Source organism: Belonocnema kinseyi, chromosome 7 (genome assembly GCF_010883055.1).
Source record: "Belonocnema kinseyi isolate 2016_QV_RU_SX_M_011 chromosome 7, B_treatae_v1, whole genome shotgun sequence".
Classification (NCBI taxonomy): domain Eukaryota; kingdom Metazoa; phylum Arthropoda; class Insecta; order Hymenoptera; family Cynipidae; genus Belonocnema; species Belonocnema kinseyi.
The window spans coordinates 72,659,975-72,685,848 of record NC_046663.1 but is presented as its reverse complement, the minus strand read 5'-3'; the positions used below and the strand labels follow the sequence as shown (position 1 = coordinate 72,685,848).

The 25,874-nt window shown below is 27.5% G+C and overlaps 4 protein-coding genes across 5 annotated transcripts in view; 2 read left to right on the top strand and 2 right to left on the bottom strand.

The window, feature by feature from the left end:
* The first annotated feature begins 606 nt into the window (after positions 1–606).
* Positions 607–8,974, top strand: LOC117176854. Of its 2 annotated transcripts, none has more exons than XM_033367199.1 (4): positions 607–712; positions 6,975–7,040; positions 7,169–7,275; positions 7,345–8,974. In XM_033367199.1, the coding sequence occupies exons 3-4, from the start codon at positions 7,182–7,184 to the stop codon at positions 7,746–7,748; spliced, it is 498 nt and encodes a 165-aa protein (XP_033223090.1). In that variant the 5' UTR covers positions 607–712; positions 6,975–7,040; positions 7,169–7,181; the 3' UTR covers positions 7,749–8,974. The 2 variants fall into 2 exon arrangements, with proteins under 2 accessions (XP_033223090.1, XP_033223089.1); XM_033367198.1 differs by lacking the exon at positions 607–712 and adding an exon at positions 6,500–6,544.
* Positions 8,975–10,038: 1,064 nt separating this feature from the next.
* LOC117176277 (guanine deaminase) overlaps positions 10,039–25,874 on the bottom strand; it is a 16,337-nt gene continuing 501 nt past the window's right edge. Inside the window, exons 2-10 of the mRNA XM_033366454.1 lie at positions 22,998–23,112; positions 19,206–19,448; positions 18,883–19,101; positions 16,876–16,983; positions 16,656–16,763; positions 16,401–16,566; positions 12,611–12,757; positions 10,983–11,154; positions 10,039–10,818 (exon numbers count right to left, since the gene is read on the bottom strand). Coding sequence (XP_033222345.1) covers positions 10,710–10,818; positions 10,983–11,154; positions 12,611–12,757; positions 16,401–16,566; positions 16,656–16,763; positions 16,876–16,983; positions 18,883–19,101; positions 19,206–19,448; positions 22,998–23,096 — 1,371 coding nt within the window. The 5' untranslated portion in view covers positions 23,097–23,112 and the 3' untranslated portion in view covers positions 10,039–10,709. The remainder of the gene's footprint in view (positions 10,819–10,982; positions 11,155–12,610; positions 12,758–16,400; positions 16,567–16,655; positions 16,764–16,875; positions 16,984–18,882; positions 19,102–19,205; positions 19,449–22,997; positions 23,113–25,874) is intronic.
* LOC117176275 (post-GPI attachment to proteins factor 6-like) overlaps positions 23,207–25,874 on the bottom strand; it is a 41,003-nt gene continuing 38,335 nt past the window's right edge. Inside the window, exon 14 of the mRNA XM_033366453.1 lies at positions 23,207–23,352. The gene's annotated coding sequence lies outside the window, so the exon portion shown is untranslated. The remainder of the gene's footprint in view (positions 23,353–25,874) is intronic.
* Positions 25,357–25,874, top strand: part of LOC117176506 (dynein-1-beta heavy chain, flagellar inner arm I1 complex) — an 11,411-nt gene continuing 10,893 nt past the window's right edge. Inside the window, 1 exon segment of the mRNA XM_033366760.1 lies at positions 25,357–25,489. Within this exon segment, the coding sequence (XP_033222651.1) occupies positions 25,357–25,489 (133 nt within the window).

The following is a 25,874-nucleotide window of genomic DNA, read 5'->3' as shown; positions in this document are numbered from 1 at the left end:
GCTCAGGAATTAGTATTGATTTTACCAGTTTTAGGTTCCGACGGCTTTTTTTCTAGAAGAATCAATATTTTGTCTTAAAAATTTAGAAAATGATAGCTAATATGCTAACGGACGTCCCCGCACACTTTATTTGTGTTTTTTTTTTTCAAACAAATTTTTGATATTGCTAAAAACGTGTGTATATTTGGAGGTTATGTATGTTACAATTCTCCTATGTGTTACTTCCAAAGTACACAATATTTTTGGCCGAAAACTTTGGACTTGCAAATAAACATAAAAGAATCTGGGGACGTCCGTTTTGATATTTTATAGCATCTCCGAATTCAGTTTTTGAAAATTTTCATTTTTATGGAAAAAAGCCGTCGGAACTGTACCCGATTTACCACACGACGAAGTATCACATGCCCTTAACCGTACAGAATATTTAGGCAATACCCGGGGCTACCAAATCATTTGACAGAGTCCTGAAATAGATAAAGACAGGTTTACTCTCATATGTTGTTTCTCTCTCTAGAGCCCATTTCAGTTCCCCCCAAAGCGTTACCGGTCCATTTCTATATGTCGATGGGTTATTCTCGTGCTATCCTTGTTTTTCAGACTGTCAATGAAAAGTTTACATGGAAAGTAAAGATATTGCGCATAAATATTTGGAACTCGAAATGAATGTAGAAAAAACAGTTTTGGCAGATGCAAACGAAAGAAACAGCACACTGTGAGTATATTTGATCATTTATATATATTAAAATAAATTGTTTAATTTATCCAATTAAAATTTAATCTAGTTTTTTTGCATTGATGCTCTTAATAATTATTTTTGAATCCTCATCATAATGAGAAGGTATTTGTTTTATGTGACAAATGACTTTCGCGGATTCCATCAAATGTCGACGGTTTAACTTTTGAGGCCCCCCTGAATGAGAAAAAATAATTTTTACGTCGGTGTCTGTATGTCGTCTTTGTTGCCGTTGTAGTCTGTAAACACGATATATTTTGAAAGGAATTACATATCTGATTGGATTGCCCTTAAAGGAGGAGTTCTTTATCCAGCTATTTTGAGTATTTTCCAAATTTTTGACGCCATTTTTGTCAAGATTCAAAAATTATCTGCATCGTTTTTCATAGCACTAAAAAAGAAACAATTTCTCCTCATAACTTTTTAGAATAGAAAACAAAATTACCAGAGTTATAGCACTTACAAAATTAAAAAAAAAACGAAAATTTCAGTTTTAAGCCAAATAACGCACGATATGAAAAAATCAAGAGAATAAAAATGTTACTTTTTGAACGGCCTTCAAGATTATCATAACAACTTTTTGACTTTTCTATAAAAAATCGAAAATTCAAATCTTGACAGCATACAAAAAAATGAAAAATAAAAAATTCCATTTTACGGTCAAACATTGCGAAATACGACAAATAATGACTCGACAAGAATTATGCACTTGAAAAGATCTAAAAGTTTTGTCCATAAAAAAAATGAATGGGCAGAAGTATTTTTCCCAGTGGGCACAAAGTTTGGCGACGTCTTTATGACATCTTTACGACAACTTTACGACATCCTATGTCCATGTCGTTAAGGTGTCTTCACGATATCGTAAATAAGTCGTATGATCTGACGATGTCTTTACGATATCGCAAAGACATCGAAACGACATGGACATAGGATGTTGTGAAGATGTCATAAAGATGTCGCCAAATTTTGTGCCCACTGGGTTGTTTTAATTGAGGAAAATAACATTAAAAATAAAATAATAAAATTTTTGGAAAGGGCTTGCAAGGCACGGAAACAATTAATTTAAAAAAGTTGTTCACTAGGGTGGCTCAAAAACGCTTTTTTTCTTTAGAGGGAAACGATCTCCCTAATTTTATTCCAAATCCGAAAAAAGAAATTCCATAATTTTTTTCGATTTGAATAGGTGCCGGTTTTGATTTGAAGTTTCCCATGTAACATGCATAGGAAAAAATCATATTTTTGAGTTTTTGCGATAATTTTTTAGGGTTTGAAAAAATGTGACTGGAAAGTATGGGGGCCTGTTGAGAATTATCCAAAGAAGAATTTCATGTATCAGACATATCGGTTTGACACCCATAACACACCTCCATAGGTACATGAAAATTACACTTAAAACAAAAAATCTCAATTCTTCATGAAATCGACCTTTTGAGCACTGTATTCTGGTATTTTTTGCCTAAAATTATTAATATTGTCCCAGTGGAATATTTAATAACATTGGTTCATTCATTTTTAATTGTTTAAACAAATGGAATTTATTTAAGTAATTTTCTTTTAATTCGGATTTTCCCCTCAAAATTATTACTATTGGTCTAGTTGAATATTTATTAAAATTATTTCATTTTTTTAAAACTATTTAAATAAATGGAATTTGTTTAAATAATTTCGGGTCAAATTTTGTAAAATAAAAATTATAAATATGGGTCTAGTGGAATATTTATTAGTAATAATTAATTACTGATTAATAATTAATTTAATAATACTTTATCAGTAATATTTAAGTGATGATTTGTATTTAAACAAAATCTTTTAAATCAAATTAATCAAACAATGTTGATAAATATTCCACTGAAGAAATATTATTAATTTGTAATAAAAAAATTACTCAAATGAATTAAATGTGTTTAAACAATTAAAAATGAATGAACTAGTGTTAATAAATATTCCACTAGTCCAATAGCAATAATTTTTAAGGAAAACCGAATTTTTGAAAAAAATTATTTAAACAAATTCCGTTGGCTTGAATAATAAAAAATTAATGAACCAATGTTAATAAATATTCCACTAGATTAATAGTAATAATTTTTAGGGGAAAACGAATTTTCAAGAAAAAATTATTTAAACAGTCCCAATTGTTTAAATAATTAAACATTAATTAACCAATGATAATAAATATATCACTAGACCTCTATTAATAATTTTAAATGAAAAAGACGGAAATACCGTGTTCAAAAGGTCGATTTCATGAAGAATTAACATTCTTGGTTTTAAGGGTAGTTTTCAAGTACTCGTTCTCTACAGGCCCCCGCAATTTCCCGTCACATTTTTTCAACCCTTAAAAATGATTCTAAAAACACAAAAAATGATTTTTCCCCATGCAATTTACTTGGAAAACTTCAAGTCAAAACCGGCACCTGTTAAAATAAAAAAAAAATAATAATAAAAAATAAAGGAAATTTCTTTTTTGGGATTTGGAATACAATGGGGGGATTAGTACAGCAATGAATATGATATACATTTAACACAACAGTGTTGGATATAATGTAGAAAAGTTTACGTTTTTGACAAAATCGAGTGCGAAGCACGAGATACAATGATGAGAATGTGTTAGCTAAAGCCGAAAGAGCTTTAATAAAAGAGAAATCCCAATAGCCAAATTACAGCTGTCGTTATCAAGACCATTCATTTTAAAAGGTATGTGCACAAATGTGTGAGAAATATAAAAACCGAGCGCGTGATCGAGCTCGAAGCACGAGATAAATATAAAACATTGAGAGATGATGTCAAGTTTCGGGGGTTGCCTTTCAATAACCTTGGACTGATTTTCGGGAAGGCCGAGAATGGGGTGACTGAAAGCGAGCGTTTGGTGTACACGCCAGAGCCGCGTTTTAGTTCCAGTGTCGAAGGTTGCCTGCAAACAGCCTTGGAACTGAGAAATTGCTTGGGCCAGTAGTTATAGGAAGATATAAACGGCGGCGAACTATGGACGAACTTTGAATATAGAATAGTTAGAACATGATATGGAGACTTCACTCTATACAAGACTATATGAAAGTTTTTTATGCGACTTCTAAAAAGTATATTTATTTTTGAGCATGAAAGTGGAATTTGATGAAATTCCCTTATTTCCCTAAATTTCCACCACGCGTTCCCCTTCCTCAAAAGTGTTCCTCAGCAGAAAAGCTACTAATAAAGATGGCTTTGGTGACCGTAGTGACCCAGGTATAAACAAGGGTTTTAACTGCTTTTTTATAATTCTATTTGTCACGTTTTTCAGGAAATTATTTTATTTAGAAATTATACGTACAACTATTTTCGTTAGTCATTTGGTAAATCAAACATTTTCCTAAATAATATTTAAGAAAAACGTGAGGAATAGTATTGTACAAACCTATGATGGAATAGAATGATATTTTGTAAATTAAAATGGAATGAGAATTACGACTTTTAGCTAAAGCCAAAGAAAAAACATAAATATGCAAATAATTAAATTTAAAGAAACAGTGCTGACCTCAACTATTTTTTTTTATTCACGCTTAGGTTTCTTTTCCAAAATCTGTCGCAATAACCATAGGTCGTTTTTTCTCTCAATTTTATTATTTTCACAACTAATCTTTTGAAACTGACCGAAGGATTTCTTCAAATATTTATTGAAGTTTTTTAGCATTAATATTTTAAAAACCGGGTTTTTATGGTAAAACTTTTTTCATTAACATAATTCAAAGTTGATGCAAGAATATAATATATTCCTTGGTTTGCGACAAAAAGATAAGCCTTTAATATTAATTCATTTGTATCAAGAGTAAGGAACTTATCGTCATCTATATTATATTTAAAATTGATTTTTGTAGTAAGCATTTTTTCATTCTCATAATTTAAAGTTGATGCGAGAATAGAATAGATGTGTTGATTTGAGACAAATTGATTTACTTATAACATTGATACATTTTGTTGAACAATAAGGAAGATATGTCAATGCATAATATTGATGAAAATAATGTTTTTTAAAGTTTAACACTTTTCTCTCGCATAATTTAAAGTTGGTTCAAGAATAAAAAAGATTCTTTGACTCGAGACGAATCAAGTGACCATAATATTAATACATTTTATTAAAGAGTAAAGAAGTTATTGTTATTTATATTATATTAAAAATCGATTTTTCTAGTAAAAATTTTCGCATTCTTTGATTTGAGAATAGAAAAGATGTGTTGATTCAAGGAGAATCGATTCACTTATAATAGGAATTATAATTATATATTATAATATAAACTCATAAAGGAAGCAATTGTGATTTTTTAAATAATAAACAAACTTAAGTTTTGGTTTTAATCATTTTAAGAATAGAAATTTACAAAAAATAGTAAATTACAAAATAATACAAAATTTATTTAAAATACAATGATAAATCAGACAAATCAAATTTTGTATTTAAGAAGGTAATTTTTCGAGCTGGAAAAAAGAAAGGGGGAAATTCTGCCGCACCCTATCCCTTTCCAAGCTTTATTCTAAGTTTTCAATTTAAAAAACGAATACTAAAATTTTAAAAAATTCAAAATTAATACTATTACAGGCCCCACCAGTATCTGTCAGAATTATTTTATTTGGAAATTTATAATCAAAACGTCTTTTCTATTCATAAATCGAATTTGATTTATATCGACGGAAAAATTTTGTCTGTTTAAAACAGATGTTTCAAATATTACGCTTAGTCTTCAATAACGTGTACCTATTAATACTATAGTCAATCGATTTGCATCGGATCAAAGAGTCTTTTCCTTTCTTGCATAAATTTTCATTATGTTAACACTAGAAGGGGCGGAGGGTCCAATTTGGATCTTTTTGACATTCAGAACGCAGCTGTCCCCTTAAAAGTTTTTTCGGGGTGCCAACGTTTTATGACTTCCTATGATTGGATACTTAGTATCTATGCGAAATTGCTTAAAACTGTGAAAATGTGGCTAGGGTCCAATTTGGACCCTCCGGCCTTCGAGATATGCGATTTTTCCAGCCCTTCTAGTGTTAATGAAAAAAATTTGACTATAAAAACCCGTTTTTTCAAATATTATGCATTACCACATTCTCCTTACTGTTCAATAAAAATGATTAATATTATAAGTCAATCGATTCTCCTTGAATTCTCCTTGAGAACGGCGACAGACACCGACGTAAAAACTATTTTTTCTGATTCAGGGGGCCTCAAAACGCCGATATTTGATGGAATCCCCAAGTCATTTTTTACATAAAACCAATACCGTCTCATTAGCATGAGAATGTACAAATGATCATTAAACATTTTATTGGAATTTGTGTCGTTGTTCTAAAAATTTAATTTTTTACCTTTAATCTTATTTTTTACGATTGACGAAAATTTACTTATTCTATCTAAAAATTATAAATAAAGAATTTATATTTTCCTTTTTGAGTGAACAATAGGGTGGTCCAAAAACGCATGGACAAATTTTTTTGCATGCTAGAGAGCAACGATCCCCCTCATTTTATTCCAAATCCGAAAAAAGAAATTTCCTTTATTTTTTATTATTATATTTTTTTATTTTAACAGGTGCTGGTTTCGACTTAGTTTTCCATATAAAATGCATGGGGAAAAAGGACTTTTTTGAGTTTTTAGAATCATTTTTCAGGGGTTGAAAAAATGTGACGGGAAATTACGGGGGCCTGTAGAGAATTATCCGACGAAGATTTTCATCTATCAGACATATGGGTTTGACACCCCTAAATCACCCCACGAGTACTTGAAAACTACCCTTAAAACCAAGAATGTCAATTCTTCATGAAATCGACCTTTTGAACACGGTATTATCATCTTTTTCACTTAAAATTATCAATAGAGGTCTAGTGATATATTTATTATCATTGGTTAATTAATGTTTAATTATTGAAACCAATGGGACTGTTTAAATAATTTTTTCTCGAAAATTCGTTTTCCCCTAAAAATTATTACTATTAATCTAGTGGAATATTGATTAACATTCGTTCATTAATTTTTTATTATTCAAATACAAAATTTGATTTGTCTGATTTGTCATTGTATTTTAAACAAATTTTATATTATTTTGTAATTTACTATTTTTTGTAAATTTCTATTCTTAAATTGATTAAAACAAAAACTTAAGTATAAATACAAATAAAGTGGATACACTCGAGATCGAACTCACAGCTAGTTTAAGTATTATATTCTGTCATTCGATATTTATTATTATCATATTTTACTTAATGTTTACAGATCACCCCCCTCTCCCAATAAAGAACTTGAATGAAAAGAAGATGAAACCGACAAGTTTATTAAAGAGTAATGTTAATTTATTTGATGTTTTTATCTTAATAATACTGACAGCAGTATTTTAAAACTTCTAACAGCTCAAAAATAATATTAAAAATAATGGAATAATTGTAATAATGGAAAATTAAATTTTTTAGGCTCGACTACATTATGGATTGTATAGAGAAAAATCAAAAACTTTTTCTGAATCTCATTCCACCAAATAGGTGTTTCGTCAGCGAGCCTTTAACCAAAGTACACATCGGTAAGTTAATTAAAAAAATATATACTTTGAAACTCTACACAAATGTCATTGAATTTTTCTGTCGCATAGTCACTTTGTCATACATAAGAGAGGACATAAAATCCTACCGAACAACAGGAAAGGAGTGCAACGATCCGTACATGCGTCTTGCTATTTCAATAGCAGCCAAAGCGGTTATTTTTCCAAAGGATGTTAAAATGTTACATTTAAGCGACTTCTTTAAACAAGACTTGCCAATATGGTCAGGATCGCCCGGTCTACCATGGACACAGATGGGCTACAAAACAAAAGGAAGCATAAGAGATGATATTAATGCAGTTAATCGCTTTAGGCTATTCTGGCACCAAATTAAACTCGATAAGCCAATGCCAAAACTCGATTGTTTGGAATTTGTCCCTGCACAATTGGTTCAAGAAGGTGAAGTTAAAAGCGCAAGCCGTTTGGTGTTATCCAGCCACCATGGTCTTCGGTGAAGGCGCATTTGTCCTTCCACTTATCCGAGAGTATATAAAAGGAAACTATCCAATCGCTTATGGTCGCGAAATGGGAAAGGAAGGCAGTATGGCAATTATCCAGCAGATTAAAGGAAACTTCTTCCTAAGCACCGCCTTTAAATGTTTTGTAACATCAATTTCGTCTATTGCGAGGGTTATGGCGTAGCTGATGCCCGGGCAGTATGTAGAATGTGGGATTACATCGTCAAGTACTCCATCAACACACCAATCAGAATGTGCAATGGAGAGAGATCTATTAAATCGGGTGGTATAGCTAGCGGTAACTATTTTACACAACTGATTGGCAGCATTGTTAATTACATTCTCATGACTTACGTCTCTTTGGTTCTTAAAAATACTATGCAATCAATTTTAGTACTTGGAGAGGATTCACTGTGTGGCTTTGAGAAGCCCATCGATCTTCATGACGTCGGCCTGGTTTTGGAACCGCTAGGTATGACAGTGAACGTTGAAAAGTCAGGCGCAACAAGTACGTCTCAGATTTAAGCTTTCTTGGATATCAACTGAAAGGTCTGCGGTCTAAGCCCGTTAACTGACATTTTTTTCGAACTTGATTTTTTGTATTTCTGGAACATTTTTGATGTGCAGTTAATATCCCACAAACGATTGGGAAAAATGTATTCTAGTTGTTTTTAATGGATTTTCGAAAATCGCGATTCGATATCTACAGCTTAGGTCCGCGGTCATATAACAGTCAATTTTGATTTAAATGTTATAACACTAACGTGTATTACTTTTCTCTAGTAAATGAAAAAAATACAAGTTACGGGTTAGAAAAATATTTAAAATTGCAAAAGTAACAATTTTCCTTCGCCGTGTAAAATTTCTGAAATGTCAGTTAACAGGTTTAGACCGCAGACCCTTCAACTTAAACTTGGAGGTGGCTTCCCTATCGTAATCGAGAAAAGAAGCCTATTAAAAAATGGCGAGACATTTGTTCGAAGTTTAAAGTTTTTGTACAAGATAAAAAATAAAATTAAAAAAAAAAAATATTGTTAAAAGCATAAACCAAAAAGAAAGAAGAGAAAATGGAAAAGAGACAATGAAACCACCTCGCTTTTTTTTGTTCATTGTTTATCCGTCTTTTTTATTCTATACCAGGATCCAACATGTATCGAGGTCATGTAGGTTTCCTCATCAGGGAAATTTTTATGTTAAACCAATAGGGAATATTTGTATATTATGCTTATATTAATTAAAAAGTAGAATTGAATTTGAAGTTATTTATTAAGGAACTATTAACACTTTTTAATCTTTAATATTTCTGAGAAAGGTTTGTGCATGTTTTTCAGTTTAAAATCAAATTCAAAAATTAAGAAGTTTTATTGACATCTTAATGAAACAATCTTTAGAATTTATTTAACTGTCATTCAGTTTGATGCATCCAATGAAAAAAAAACTAAGCAAAGCTTCAATTTCAGCCTATAATAAAAAGTGATCTTTTTGTTATTTTTATTCTTAAATCCAATAAAAAATGAAAACTCTTGTTTCAAAAAATATTCTTAATCACATTAGACAAAAATTAAATTTCATTCTTCTGAATATATTCATTGATTTTAAAATACGACTTTCTAGTTCAAGGACACAACACAAACTGTGATAGGTCTCTGATTTCCGCCCTGAGCTTCAAAAAAACAGCCAACACACCTTTATAGAAAAAAGATCTTGAAAGCAAGGTATTACAGAATCACTTAAAATTCTGAATATAAAATATTTCCCCAGATTTATAAAATAAATCTTTTACATTTTCACAGAGATCAAACAGACCTATCATTTTCGTCATTTCTTTTTTAAGAAAATTTTCTCATTTTTATTTTCTTACAAATATTCAACAAATTTATTTTAAATCGATATCTTAAAAAATATGAAAGATTATTTCGATGATTAATAATTTAAATATATAATTGCAGTTTTGTAGGGTAATGAAATAAATGACCGAGCGGTTCCCTAACTGTTGAAGATTCACATATCTTTTTTATGATAAGTAGATAATTATAATTAAAATTGAATAACAAATTATTGTAATCCGGGTACTCTAAACTGCAAACTCTAAAACCCCTATATTTATAGAGGAGAAATTCATTCAGGAATTTCATATCTGGAATGAATCGTTTATGAAATTAACGGAAATTCGCCATTTATTTAATGTTTTATTAGGTTGGCTGAATCAGCAATTTTAAAGCACAAATTTGGTAACTTTTTCATTTATTCTTTATATATAAATGCCACTGAAGTATTTAGGAGCAAAGCTCTACATTTGGATGACCTAGTTCGAGAAGCAAAAGAGCCAACAAAACCAAAAAATAAGTTTTTTGTATAAAATTGCTTATTTTTGATGAAAGAAACTGTAGTCTCCCAGGTTGTGTCAGGGATATCCGTCAGATATTAATTTTTTATATATCCTGCTTGCGAGACATCAAAATAACCCAGAAACGTCCCATAGATATTCCAGATATCCTGGGGATATCCCAATTTCCGCCTTGTAGAATATCCGATGGGTTATCCCTAGGATAATCCGTCGGATATTTAATTTTTTTCGTATATCCTGCTTGCGAGACATAAATATCCCAGAAACTTTCCACATACATCCCATATGTCCTAGGGATATCCCAATTTCCGCATTGCAGGATATCCGTCGGTTATTACATTTTTTTTCTATATCCTGCTTGAAGGACATTTAAATAACTTAGAAACTTCCCGGATATCCTAGGGATATCTCAATGTCCGCCTTGAAGGATATCCGTTAGATATTAAATTTGTTTATATATCCTGGTAGCGGGATATTTAAATATCCCAGAAACTTCCCATAGATATCCCAGATATCTTGGGGATATTGCAATTTCCGCCTTGCAGGCTATCTAATAGGTTATCCATAAGATAACCGATAACTTTTATTCATATATCTTGCTTGCGAGACAATTAAATATCCCAGAAACTTCCCATATACATCCCAGATGTCATAGGAACATCCCAATTTCCTCCTTGCAGGATATTTATTGGGTTATCCCTAGGATAACCTTCGGAAAATCTAGAAGATAAATAGGATTGAATAAGATCTCCTGGTATATTCTGTTGCTGTGAGGACAATGTTGTAAATTAAAAAAAAAATTATTTGGCAGATGCATCGATGAACGTACAAATATTTAAAGAAATACAAAAGTGGTTTATTTAACTTTACAACCTGAAACATACACTTCGACAATATTGCGATCATCACCAGAATAAATAAATCGCTGGAATTGTTCGAGGAGAGTATAGTTAACTAAATTATCTAAAGTGCTGTCTGGACTATTTACATCGACAACTATGGCATCGAATTGTTTTCCAGGTTCAAAACTTCCAATTTTATCATCCAAGGATAGGCCTGCAATGAAAAATCTTACATGAAATACAATTTTGAATATATTTGAATTCAATTAGAAAATTACTCGAATAATTTTAATATTTTTAGTGTTTGATGCTTTAGGGTTTTCCAACAATGAATTAAAAATTTTTTTTTTTCCGAATTTTCATCCTCAAATTTGTTATAGTCAACAAAAAAATAAATGTGTTTTTTTTATATTAAGAGGTTTCACAAGCCCCATAAGAAAAAAATACAACTTGAAAAATTTGGTTCAGAATCGTCAATTATTTTTTTCTGTTGATAATTAGATGTTTAAATTAATTTTTTAGATAATATATTGTTTATATCACACTTCTCTAAGACTATATTTAGAATATCGCTGTTTTTTCCAAAATTTTCAACTTTTTTTCAAGTGATTAGTTAGAGCGAAGCAATAATCAATTAAATTTATCAGGAACAATATTTTTTAAACCAATTGATTAATTAATTCAAATTATCAAAAATAATTGTTTAAAAAAAATATTATTTTAATAATCTCTATGAATAATATTATAAATTCGCTATATGACCCATTTTAAATGTAAATTTACTTTAAAGTAGTTGAAAAGAGCCTTTTTGTTTAAATTAATATAAGTATTTATTAATAAGTTCCAAACTAAAAAGTCAAAAAAAGCTGAAAATTGCAGAAGAACTTGCAACTTTATAGTATTACTATAGTTAAAGATAGTTATCAGCAATAATAATTTGCATAAATAATTTTGTTTCTTAAATCGCATTAATTAATACCTCACTAAGTAAGAAGTGGACAACAACTTAAAAACTACAGAAGAAATCGCAACTCTCTAGCATTATTCAAACAGAATATTATTAAAAAAAAAAAGAAATGTTTTAAACAATTATTTTATTCAAGATGTATTAATTCTTAGCTCACTTGAATTGAAAAGTGGAAAAAATTGAAAAAGATTAGAAAACACTGCAAGTTTCTAGCATTATTCTAAGAAAATATTATTATAAATAACAATGAATGTTTTAAACAATTATTTCTAAATAAATTTGAAGAGAAAATTTAAATAAACAATAATAACTTGTTTGAAAAATTTATGTAAACATATAATTATCAGCAGAAAGTAGAATTTTATGTAAAAGAAATAATTTGTATTAAAAACCCGTATAAAAATCATAATTAGCGCCAATCTTTCACTTATGGATATTTTTGGGACCCTATAAAACAGAATCATGTGGATGATGTTTAAAAAGTAATTATTCATTTGTATTCTTTGGCTAATTGTGAAAGGAAACGTTGAGTTTCTATTTGATTCACACAATATTGACGATTCTGAATAAAATTTACAAAAACATATATTTTTCTTATGCGAAATACTTCATGAGACTTGCAAAATCTCTAAATATGCATATTTTTAAAGTTTTAATTTTTTTGTGGATTAGAAAAAATTTAGACCACCCTACTGATACTTACAAGCAGCACCACCAAGTGTTGCCATATGAAATACGTCTTTATAATCAAGAGTGTGATAATTAGATTTCATGAAGGAAAGATCATTTGTAGCTACAAGTGCAGATCTCATCTCATCTAAAATCGACAAACTTTTTCCCCCTGAAACATCTAAAAAAAATATAAAGGTTGTTTTAATATTTAAAAAAATTAGATCTTAATGGAACTAACAAAACTTTTTAAAGATTTGCGGACTTCTTCGTGCAATATTTTTAATATTTAATAATCAGGACATGTCCCGATTTTTTGATTTTGTGTGCTGTGTCTTGATTTTTCTTGCCTAAAAACGAAAATTCGCAATTTCATTGCAAATTTTACTAACACTCAAAAGGAAAGGAAACAGCGAATTGCCTAAAAATAGTTAAAATATTGTACAGATTACTCAAAAGATTACTCAATTATTTCAATTAACCCCGAAAAAAATAATTGTATAATTTATTAATAAATTCACCTGTTGTAGAAATTCCAAATTTTTTGGATAAAATTAACTCCTTAGTGGAAAAAAATCTTTTTTGTTCAAAGATATTCAACTATTTTGTTGAAAGTTCGCCTTCTTTGGTTCAGTGAAACTATTTATGGTTTGAAATTAAAATCTCTTTTGCTTGAAATGTCAACTATTACATTTATGAATAATTTTGATGTTAATTTATTTTTGTCTCGTGGTCTAAAATCAATATTATATGAATCAATCATCTAAAATACCTGAATTCGGGTTCCGCAATTTAAAAAATATGAATATTAAGAAAATATTTATTCTAAACCAGTAGACAAAAATAAATGAACTTCAAAATTATTCACGAGACTTACCAGATCAAAAACCTTAACATCAAAAATAAATATTACATTTATCGTTAAAAATTAAACCACTTTATTTTTGGTAGAAAAATTATCTTTTTGGTTGAAAATTCAACTATTCGGTTAAAAATGAATGTTCTTTATTAAAGATTAATCATTATAGTTGACAATTCATGTACTTTATCGCAAATTAATTTCTTTGGTTAAAAATGTTGTTGAAAATTAGTATTTTGTTGTTCCTAAAACTTAATTTTTTAACTGAAAATATAACCATCCTATTTTTGGCTAAAAATTAATTTATTTTGATGAAAATTCTTCGCTTTTGTCAGAAAATTAATCTTTATGGTTGAAAATTCATCTTTTTTGTCAAAAATACGATTATTTGGTTAAAAGTTAATTTTTTTTATTAAAGATTTATCTTTATACTTGAAAATACATTTTCTTGGTTAAAAATTCATCTTTTTTGTTAAAACTTCATTTCGTTGGTCGAAATTTAAATTAAAAAAAAAATGTCCATAAGATTAAACCCTTTTCCAGATTTTTTTAAATAAAAATTTTCAAGATTAATCTGAAAAGGTATGAAATAAAAAGACAACTTTTCCGGAAAAGAGAATAAAAGAATAAATGTTCAAAAAGAATTTAAAAAATTTTTAATTCGCATTTAAAATACTAAACTAAATCATTATTTTAATTAAACCATTTGAGAAGTTTAGAAGTTAAAGAATCCAAACTACAAAATCTTGTCCAAGGAATGAAAAAATAAATTAAATAAAATCAGAAATGTAAATATGGACTGTCTACTTTGAAGGAGTTTTCCGTAAGACTTAACCCCATTTCCACATTTATCTCAATAAATAAAAATAAAATTAAAGGAGAAATCTTCAAAAACTTCATAAGTTAAAAAATCTGAAAACTCAAATCTTTACCAAGAAATAAAAAAAAAAGAATAAAATAAAATTAAGAAAAAGAATACGGACTAAATACTATAAAGGTATTTTCCATAATATTAACCACTTTTCCAGCTTTCTTTAAAATAATTATAATTAAGATAAATATAAGATAAATAAAAAATGGTCACGAAAAGTAAAACTTAACTAGAAAAAGATTAAAACTTTAAATTTTTAAATAATAGAAATTAATTATTTTTTAAAACAATTTTTATAGAAATGAAATTTTTATTGAACATTTTTATTGATAAAAACATTTTATTAGTTTGAAAATTATTGATGCTCCACATTTTAAATTTTTTAATAATTAAAAATAATTATTTGTATAAACAATTTGATGACAAATTAATTTTGTTAGTAAATGTTTTTATCCATAAAAACAGTTTATTACTTAAAAATGTTTAATGATTCAAACTTTCAATGTTTAAATAAATGAAAATAATTATTTGTTTGAACAATTTGGATAAAAATTAATTGCTATTGAACATTTTTATCGATAAAAACAGTTTATTAGTTAAAAAATGTTTGATGATTCAAACTTTAAATGTTTAAATAAATAAAAATAATTATTTGTTTAAACAATTTCGATAACAAATTGATTTCTATTGAAAGTTTGTATCCATAAAAACATTTTAGTAGTTTGAAAATGGTTGATGCTTCAAATTTCAAATGTTTACATAATTAAAAACAATTATTTGCTTCAACAATTTTTATAAAATATTAATTGTTCGTAAATATTTTTATCGATAAAACAAGTTATTATTTATACAATTTTGGACGCTGCATATTATAAAATGTTTAAATAATTGAGAATAATTATTTGTTTAAATAATCCTAATTAAAAACTGAATCAGCTTATGTAAAGATTCTATTAATTATTTACTGTATTTACAATTGGGAAACATATTTCGGGATTTTTTAGGTGTGCAACATGCCCACGATAAAATAAGTGATGGACTACCTGAGTCGCTTACGGTCAATTCATTTCTGGTTTTTGGTAAAAATCTGATTGATATAAAAATTAAATATTTACGATTTTTATAAGATCGCATCCGGAATCTACGAGCAACAACTTTTGTAATTTTCAGCGATAACAAACAATATTTAGGGCCTGAAACAAGCTCATGAAAATCATGTTTTTAAGCAAGAAAATAGGCATGTTTGAGACTTGAAAAATAAACCTTATAATATTTTGTTTGTTTCCAGACCACTTTCTTCATTACTGAATAAGACGTTTCCAAAATTTCATTAGATTCTTTAAATAATTTATATGTTAGATTTGAGCATGAAGAAAAATTCACATTTTTCTATGATAAGAAATTAAAAACCTTGGCGCCACATCTAAATATTATTTAAAAATAATTTTTTTAAATAGACATTAGTTTTCAATATGAAGAACAGGTTTCCAGTTTTCGCAGGTTTTCATTTATTTATTCATTTTATTAATTGATTAATTTTTTATGAAAAAGATGCATTTTCCAAAAAATAAATAAACGTTTAACTGAAAAATATGAAAAGTTGGCGTCGAGCCCCTTCAAGAAAGGGTTTCGTAGCATATATATATTTTATTTGTAGTTAAATGTTAATTTATTTTTTTTTAATGCATCTTTTTATAGAAATTTAATCTTCTTAAATGAAAATTCATTTCTTTGTTTAAAAATTTTATTTTTTTTTGTAGAAAATTAATCTTATTGTTTGAAAATATACCTTTCTGGTTAAAGATTAATTTCTTTGGTAGAAAATTGAACCTAAAAGAAAAATTGGTATCGGTCAGGGAAAATAAAAAATTGGTCATGAAAAAGTCAGGGAAAGTTAAGGATTTAAAAATTAGTATTTTATGGAAACCCTGTTTTCTTAAATAACGAACCTTAAGATAAGTGGTGTTAGGGGATGGGGAAAATAAGAGAAAAAATAATAATGACCTGATTTTCCGATCAAGTCATCTGATCACCCTGAGCTTTTGTAGACGCAATCTTATTCAAATTGAATTTACATTTGTATTAAAATTTTACCTGTGCCAAGTCCAACTTTGATGCCTTTTGTTTTTAATTTTTGAACATCACATATTCCACTTTTTATAGAAGCATTTGAAGATGCACAATGGATAACGGATGAACCACGTTCTTTCAGAATATTAAGTTCATCATCTGTTAGGTAAATTCCATGAGCTAATATGGTCTAGAAGAAATTAATCCATTATTTATGTAATTCACGGAAAAAAAATTATTTAATTTTGGTATGCCACCTGATAAATACTAATTATATACCTTTTTCGTGAGAAGGCCAGCAGCATCATAAACGGCCGCATATGACGAAATAGTTTCAAAAAAATTAGCAACTGCTTTCACCTCTTCGACATTTTCAGATATGTGTGTCTGAAAAAAGAAGATTTTTCTTTAATTTACAGCTTATTGGACAAAAAATATTAGTAAGATAAAGCACATAATTTTTAATGAGCACAATTTTTTGTTTTGTTTAAAAACATACCTGGACAGGAAGGTCCATAGATGTTGCCAACTTCCCTAATTTCTTCATGAGTTCCATATCACAGCTCAATGCAAATCTTGGAGTTAATATCGGCTTAATGAGAGGAGACTAGAAAAAGTCAACAGCATTTTTTTAAATATTGGATATAAATTCGATCTTTTATACAAAAATATGAAAAGTACATGATTCATTCAAGGGCAGATACAGGAAATTTTTTTAACGTATGAATGCGAAACGGGTGGGTGGGGGGATGCCTCTCCCAATTATTTAAAAGAACTTTTCAAATTGAATATAATTATGTGATAAATTACAATTTATTTATGTTTTTCAATTCTAGTGTTCAAATTTATTTTAAAAAAAATTAAACACGTGCATATTTGGGGCATATTTGAAAGTTGATCTACTTTATGAAAACTTTATTTTTTGTTTAAAGATTCATAATTTTAATTGAAAAATAAATATTTTTTTTAAATTTAAATTTGGGGTTGAAAATTCATCTATTTCATGGAAAATTCGTGTTATTCGTTTACAAATTTAACAATTTAGTAGAAATTAAACTGTTTGGCCGAAAATTACAGTTTTTTGTTGGAATATTTTTTTAACTATAGATTCAATAATGTAGTTAAAAATTCTTCCTTTTGGTAGAAAATTAATATTCTTGTTTGAAAATTCAACTATTTAGTTAAAAATGTATGCATTTTTCTAAAAATTCGTCCTATTTGATAGAAAATCCATTTTTATGTTTAATATTCCAAATATCTTTTTGAAAATTAATCTGTTCCAGTTGATTTTTAAACTTTTTTGTTGAGAATTCATCTTTTTTGCTTAAATTCAATTGTGTATTATTTAATATTAAAATCTTTTTGTGTCGAAATATCAACTTTTATATTTTTTAATTGAAATTTTAGGTTTTAGATTGAAAAATAAACTTCTTGGTTAAAAGTATAACTTTTAAAAAAGTCATTTTTTTGGTTCAAGACTCATAATTATTTTATTTATTTTTACAGGTTTTTTGCGTTGAAAATGTAAAAATATCGTAGAAAATTCAATAATCTAGTAGAACATTTGTTTTTCTTATATATAAATTCAATGTTTTCGAATGAAAATTTAACTATTCCATTTTTGTTCAAAAATTGATCTTTTAAGTTTAAAAATTCAACTATTTGGTTAAAACATTATGTAATTGGTTTAATAATTTGTCTATTTGGTGTGAAATTAATCTACTTGGTTGAAAATCAATTATATGGTTACAAATTTATAAATTTTATTCAAAATTATTTTTTTTGGGTTCAAAAATAATTTTTCTAGCTTAAAGATGAACTATTTGCTAGAAAATTAACTTTTTTGATGAAACTTCATATTTTTGAAATGAAAATTCAACTGACATGTAAGAAAATTAGTCTTTATGTCTTGAAAATTCAATTGTTTTGTAGTAGATTCATTTTTTTATTAAAAATAATATTTTTGTTTGAAAATTTATCTTTTTAGGCTGGAAACGTAATTATTTGATTAAAAATTCAAATGTGCTTTGGAAACTGAACTTTTTAGCTTGAAAATTCCATTATTTACTTCAAAATTAATGTATTCCGTTAAGAATTAGTCTTTTATAATAGAAAACTAGTCTTCTAGGTTGAAATTTCTGCATTTCTTTTGACATTTTTCTTTATAGACTGAAAAATCTTTCTTTGTGAATTTTTCAAGTATTTAATTGAAATTTCGTAATTTTTCGTCCAATTTAACTGTTTTTTTATTTAAAATGAAAATCTTTCTTTGGCTAAAATATCAATTATTACATTTTTAATTGTCGCGTTACGTTATTTTTGGATGATCTCTGAATAAATTAACGAAAAAAATGTATCGGGCAAAAATTACGTTAGATAGGAAGTTGAAGAGGAGGTCAAAACTTAGGAACCAAAAAAAATCTGATAATTAGGGGACTCAAATTTGGCAAGGAAATTAGCCTTAAGGTCTTAAATTAAACCTTAAATCAATTTTTTCTTCACTTACCCCAAGTTTTGTTATATCTTCGATGAATTGGAGAGTATTCGTAAAAGAGTTTTCAGTATTTTCGAAGTATCCATCATCTCGAGCTATATTCATGTTTAATTTACCAATAAAAGCTCGCTGTCCATATTTTAGTACTTTTTCCGCAAGAATTATACAAGCTTCTCTATAAAGAGATGCAAAATAACAAATGGTCGTCGTTCCCATTGCCAGAGTTCTTTTCTAAATTATACAAAATTGTTATTAAATTTTGAAATTTATAAATACTTAAAATACTAGTCTATATGTTTTATTTTGATAACATTTGATGAGACAGAAGAATTCACCACAACTGCATCGAATGCTTTTTCAGCAAATTCGTTATCCGAGAATTTTTTCTCCACTGGGAAAGTATACTTTTCAAGCCACTCCAAAAGTGGGCTATCGTATCCCAACCCAAGATTGGAAATTTGGACGGCATGAAAATGACAATCCACAAAACCGGGAATTAAAAATTGCCCTTGACCCAAACGAGTGATTGGTGCAATCGTCAAATCTCCTGGCTTCGGATTTGGAAGTACGTTTTTTATCTGGAAAAAATAAACAAAACAGTCAATGAATTTGTGCCTATTTCGAATTATTCATGAATAGTTATTACAGCCCCATTTATCGTACGAGTGAGACCCAGATTTGAAAAAAAAAATGATTACTGATTTTCTTTAAAGAATTTATATACTAACTGAAAATTAGTAGAAACACAGACAAGAACATTGCGCATGCGATTATTATTTTTTTTGTCTTATGCATTTTGTAAATAATTATTAATGAGAAAAGCTGTCATTGAATAGCGTCTATTATCTAAAATAATAGAAGAGAAAACTTCCGATGATTTTTTTATTAACATATCAGTTCTAGATAAAAAGAAAATATAACAAAAAAACTATTTACGATTGTAAATCTTCACTGAAAAATAGATGAATTTTCAAATAAATAGTTGAATTTTCAATCAAATGATGAATTTTTTAAAGTTTGAGGAATAATATTCTGCCAAAAACGCGAATTTTCAACAAATTAGTATCAACCAAAAAACGATTTGAATTTGGAACCAAGAAAGGTAAATTTAAAAAAAAAAGAATTATCAATAAAATAGTTGAATTTTTTAAACTAAGAAGATTAATATTCTCCTAAAAAGGGGAATTTTTAACAAGATATAGTTAAATTTTAAACCAAAGGGTGCAACTTTCAACTAGATGATGGATTTTCAACTAAATTGATGAAACTTCAACCAAATAATGACTTTTTAACAAACCGGTTCAACTTTTCACCAAGTAGTTAAATTTTCAATCATAGCAAATAAATTTTCAACCACAAACTGTTGCACTTTTAATTTTGTTTAAATTAATATTCACCGAGAAGATTAACTTTCTAATAAAAAAGGTAAATATTAAACAAGATAGTTAATATTTCAACTAATCCGATGAATTTTCAACCAATAAGAGTTATTTGCTAACCAAAAAGACCAATTTTTAACGAAAATTACGAGTTTTCAACCAAAAACGACTTTTAAACAAAGTAGTTCAACTTTTAACTAAACAGTTAAATTTTTAAAAAAAGTCAACCAAAAATTTGCTATTTTAATAAAAAAAAAATATTTAATATTTAAATTTTAAACCAAATACATGAATTTTCGACCAAGAAGACCAATTTTAAACAAAATAGTTACATTTTGAACCCAAGAGATAAATTTCTAATTAAAATGATGAAACACTCAACCAAGTGCAGTTGAATTTTCAACCGAAAGGATTTATTTGCAACGGAAATATATATAATAGTTGATATTTCAACCAAAAAAGATTTAAACCAAGAGCAGTTTAATTAAACCAAGAAAAAACGAACATTATTTTTATAAAAAAATATCAACTTTCGACCAAAAATACTTACATAACAAACAAAATTTCTTAACTACAAATCGTATTTCATATTTAATCAAATTAATTTGTTTACAAATTTTAATTCCTTTTCAAATTATAATGATTTTATTTCGAGAATACCGAATTTGTGGTATAAAATTTTTCAAAAACTATGAATTTTCTTTGAAATATAAAGTATTTTTAATGAAAATTTCAATTCTCGACAACAAACATTTGAAAAATTGTATTATTTTAAACACAAATTACTGGATTTAATTTTAATGATTTTTGGTTAAAAATACCAACTTCAGATGAAACCGATGAAACACATCAATATAATCTACACTGGAAAACGTAATTTTTGCATCAAAGAAAATTGATTTAAAGAAATAGTAGAGTAGAATGTATGGCTTAAGAAATAATTCTTCAGATTAAAGAAATGTCTTGTTTGGATCTAAGGAACATAGAAATATTTACTTGACACTGCGAAATATTTGTTGAGCGAAAGAGATTGGTTATTGACTAAAATAAGTAAGTACTTGATATGATAGGTGAGTTCCGCAATATAAACAAGTATGGTGTAAGTTCCTGAAAAGTATTATTATATACAAATAAACAAACCTCGGACTGCGTAAAAGTTTTATTTTGAACCGGATAAATGATTTTTTCATTTAAATAAGCATATTATTTGGCAAAATAAACGTTTCTTTGTAAAAAAAATATTTGCAACGAACATAAATATCGTTAAAAAATTTTGAATATTTCAAGTACAAAAATTAATCAGCCTAATTTATTGGAAAAATGTTACATGCAATTGTAATGATTATAATTTATAATAATAATTTATTCTTATTTTCTCGGAATAGATAAACGAATTTAAAGCAAAAATGCAAATTTATGGCTAATTTAAAGACTGCGTTCTAAACTACTTGGTACAAGTAAAAAAATGTACATTCAATATTTTTTCAAACAAATGGCGCATGAAGTTATTTCAAAAATACATTTTTTCACTTGAAGGAAATGTTTATTAGACATAAATCGCTTCACTTAATTTAGCAAAAGAAAATATTTTTTCCAAGTGAATAAATGATCACTTAAGTGAACAAACTACTTTATTTGACTAATGACATGTTCTATTTGAACAAAAGTATCAATCCTCTTACATGAAAAAAGATCGCTTTCACCTAATTAATATTGCTTTCAGTTATCTCAATATTTCTTTGATTTGAAGAAAGCAAAATATTTGTTTCCGGCAACGATGAATTATTTATTTCAAATAGAATGTTTTTTAAGTCAAAGATTTTTTGCTTTTAAACAATATTTAGTACAATTAAGTAAGCTGGTTTTTTGGCTGAAATAAATGGAAAAAGAAATGCAGTTCTTTGGTTCCAAGAACTTTTGTTTCAGTTTTAAGTTGTTGACAATTTTAAAAAATTATTCGAACTCTGATAATTCTTTATTAAAAATACTATGATGATTTTTGGTTTCAAATATTAATTTTTTCTGTAAAACGCTAAGGTAACCTAAAATAGTAAAAAATTAGAAACCTTTCAAATCCAATGTTTTTTGTTTAAAAATGCCAATTCTCGAGAAAAAACACTAACAATACCGAAAAATCTATATATGGTTTGGAAATTTTTAAATCTTTGAAATCTAATAATTTTTTTATTAAAAGTGCCCATTTCAAGTATAAAAAGCTAACATAACCTAAAATTGTTGAAGATAACAATAATTATCAGTTTATTTGAACGTTTAATTTAATTTAACCGGGCAAGAGTTTAAAAATGATTTTGCCAAGTGACGAATGGGTCACGTGACCAGATTCCTACCTCACCGACTCTTTTTATTTCCTAACTTATTTTGATATTTTCACACAAAGCTTCACATCGAGTTAAAAATTTGCTTTAATAAATAAAAAGCACTAATAAATATGAGTCTGGTCCTAAATTTTTATAAATATCAAGAAAGCAACAACAAAATTATTTATAAAAAAAACTTTTTTCATAATTATAAAAATTTGGGACCAGAACTTCCTGTGAAAATAAGTAGGAAATAAAAAAAGTTTCGATAAGGTCACGTGACCCACTCGTCACATGGACTTACAAGGATTAGTAGATTTTATTTTCAAATTTAAAAATGAAAGATTAGCTAAGAATATTGTCGTTAAAGACAATTTTTCGACACATTATTTCCAGTAAACAAAAAAAAATCATTATTATTTTCACTTACCTCTCCATTCTGAACTACTACAGCGGCTTGGTCCAGAAGAATCAATTCCCCATTATTATTTGTATGAATAATTGGTCCAACGAATGTTTGCTGCTTCATTGTGCCTCAATCGCTTCTGAATAATAATAGAAAATGTTAATTTAAAAACTTTTTTTATACTTACAAATGTGGAAAATTGAATTTAAAATATGTAAAGTATATACTTCACAAAACAGTTTGAAATATTTCTTTCTAAATTAGTTCCAATAGCAGGAAGGCATGAAGTAGGACCGTTCCAAGCACTTTTCCGACTGATACCGACTGCGACTGCCTGTCTGTATTTCACCATGATTATAGCTCAGCGGCATTGTAATCTCTGTTGATGAATGAAACGAGTCGAGCAATAGGGCCGGCGAACATTGAAATTTCGGGAACGAAACATTTAGAAAAAAAGTGTAACATTTTTTAAATATATGGAAATCTTTTGTGATTAATTGTGAATTTTTAAAGCTTTTTAAACTTATACGTTTTTTTTCCAGGATATTTGTACTGCATTTTTTAAATCTACTAAACGTTTAGTGTATTTAGTTAGATAAGGTTTTTGCCCTTTGTTCGAAAGATATTGATATTAATTGACCCAAGTATCATGACTATAAATAACAGAAGATTTTTTTAATTGGCATCAGGGAATTAATTGCAGAACAAAATGAACATTATATTGACCCCAATGTCACTTAAAAAATCTTCTTTATAGTTACATTCATTCTTTATAGTTTCATTCATTCTTTATGGTACTTTAAAAAAACAATTTCGTAATTCCCTGACTTTTCCCAGATCAATTTTACTTTAAAACATTATTTTGAAAAAAAAGAACATAAAAAAGTTGAATTTTCAACCAAGAAAGATTTTTCAGTCAATAAAGAAAAAAAATATCACCTTTTTGGCTTGCAGATTTGATTAAAGACACATATTTTTTTGCCAAAACAATTTTATTTTCAAACCAAACCAGACAAGGTACGAATAAAATGAATGAATTTTCAACTGACAAAACAAAATTTTCGATCAAAAATGGAATACTTACACTTTCGGTTAAAAAAATCATGTTTTAACAAAAAAGAACGAGTATTCAACAAAACAATTAAATTTTTAACCAAAGAAATACATTTTTAACTAAAACTTTGAATCTTTAACAAAAAAAGGTGGTTTTAACCAAATTGTAGAATGTGCCACCAAACAGATCAATTTTCTACCCAAAAAGATAAATTTTCAACTGAAAATAGAATAGTTCAATTTTCAACCAAATTTTAAACCAAAAAACACGAATTTTCAACAGAATAGTTGAATCATCAATCAAAACGGATTAATTTTCAATCAATAAGGCCATTTTACGATAGCAGATGAATTTATAAACTAAAAAATGAATTTCTAACCTTATAAAATGTATTTTTTAACAACATTTATTAATTTTGAACCAAACAGATGAATTTTCAACCAAAAATATTAAAGTTCTACCAAAAAAGGCAAATTTTTAACCAAACAGTGGAATTTTGAACCAAACAAAGGCGAATTTTCAACAACCCAGTTGAATCTTCACCCAAAACATTTAAATTTCCTATAAATAACCAAAAGATATTAAAGTTTTACAATAGCAGATGAACTTTCAACCAAACAGATTACCAAAAAAGAAAAATTTTCAACAGAATCGTTGAATCCTTAATTAAAATAGATTAATTTTCAATCACTAAGGAAATTTCACGGTAGCAGATAAATTTTTAAACCACAAAAAGATAAATTTTCAACTAAATAAAATGTATTTTTTAGCGAAATATTTTAATTTTCAATCAAACAGATAAATTTTCAACCAAATAATTGAATCTTTAAACAAAAAAGATTCATTATAAATCAGTTAGTTGAATTTTTAAACAAAAAAAGATGAATTTTCCACAAAAGAGTTACATTTTTAAACAAGAAAGATTTTTCAGCAATAAAGAAGACGAATTTAATACAAAATGTTGAATTTACATACTAAAGAGGCAAGTTTTGTACAAAGCATTTGAATTTCCAAACTGCAAATATATTTCAAACAAAAAATTTAATTCTCAACCCAAAAATACGATTTTTCAATAAAACAGTTTATAGAAATTTCCCCGACTCTTTCAGGTTTTTCCTGACATTCCCTAACTAGTTTTAAATTCCCTGATCAGTAACAACCCTAATAATGATTTGTTTCCAACGACAACGACCATTGATCTAACTATCACAATAGAGAATATAATTTCAAAGTACTTCTTTTCAAGAAGAAAATATTTACTACATTTTATAAACCAAATTTTACCAGATTGATAAAAAATTAAATTTTCAAGAGATTGAATAGACTAAGATGGGTGATAAAAAAGATCGTTGGAATGGCGAGGTGAGAGTCGAAAGGTCAAAAAAGAATGAAAAATCTATTTCTGAACCCCAGACTGAATATTTAGATATGGATACTGATGAAGAAGAATTTGGAAGACAAGGTTTACTTCAATCTATCTTTTTATTCATAATTTTATTTATTTCATTAAAATTAATTAAATATGTATATTATGTAATACATTGTATTATTAACCCTTAAACGGCCAAAACGCCACTACCGGTACACTGCTTTTCAACGGCCAACAACTAAGACTATTCGACAATAGAAAAAATTGAGACACATATATTTTTATTGCTTAACATCTCCTCTTTCCGACGGTGCCAATGAAATTCCTCTAAAAATTTATTTATTATCCCAAAATGCAGTTTAAACAAAGAAAAACGTGATTTTTCGTGCCTATTTTTTTTGTGAACCATTTTCCAAAGCTTTTAGAGTCTGTAATTAACCTGGAATCTCACTAACCGGTGGAATAAATGTCTAAACTT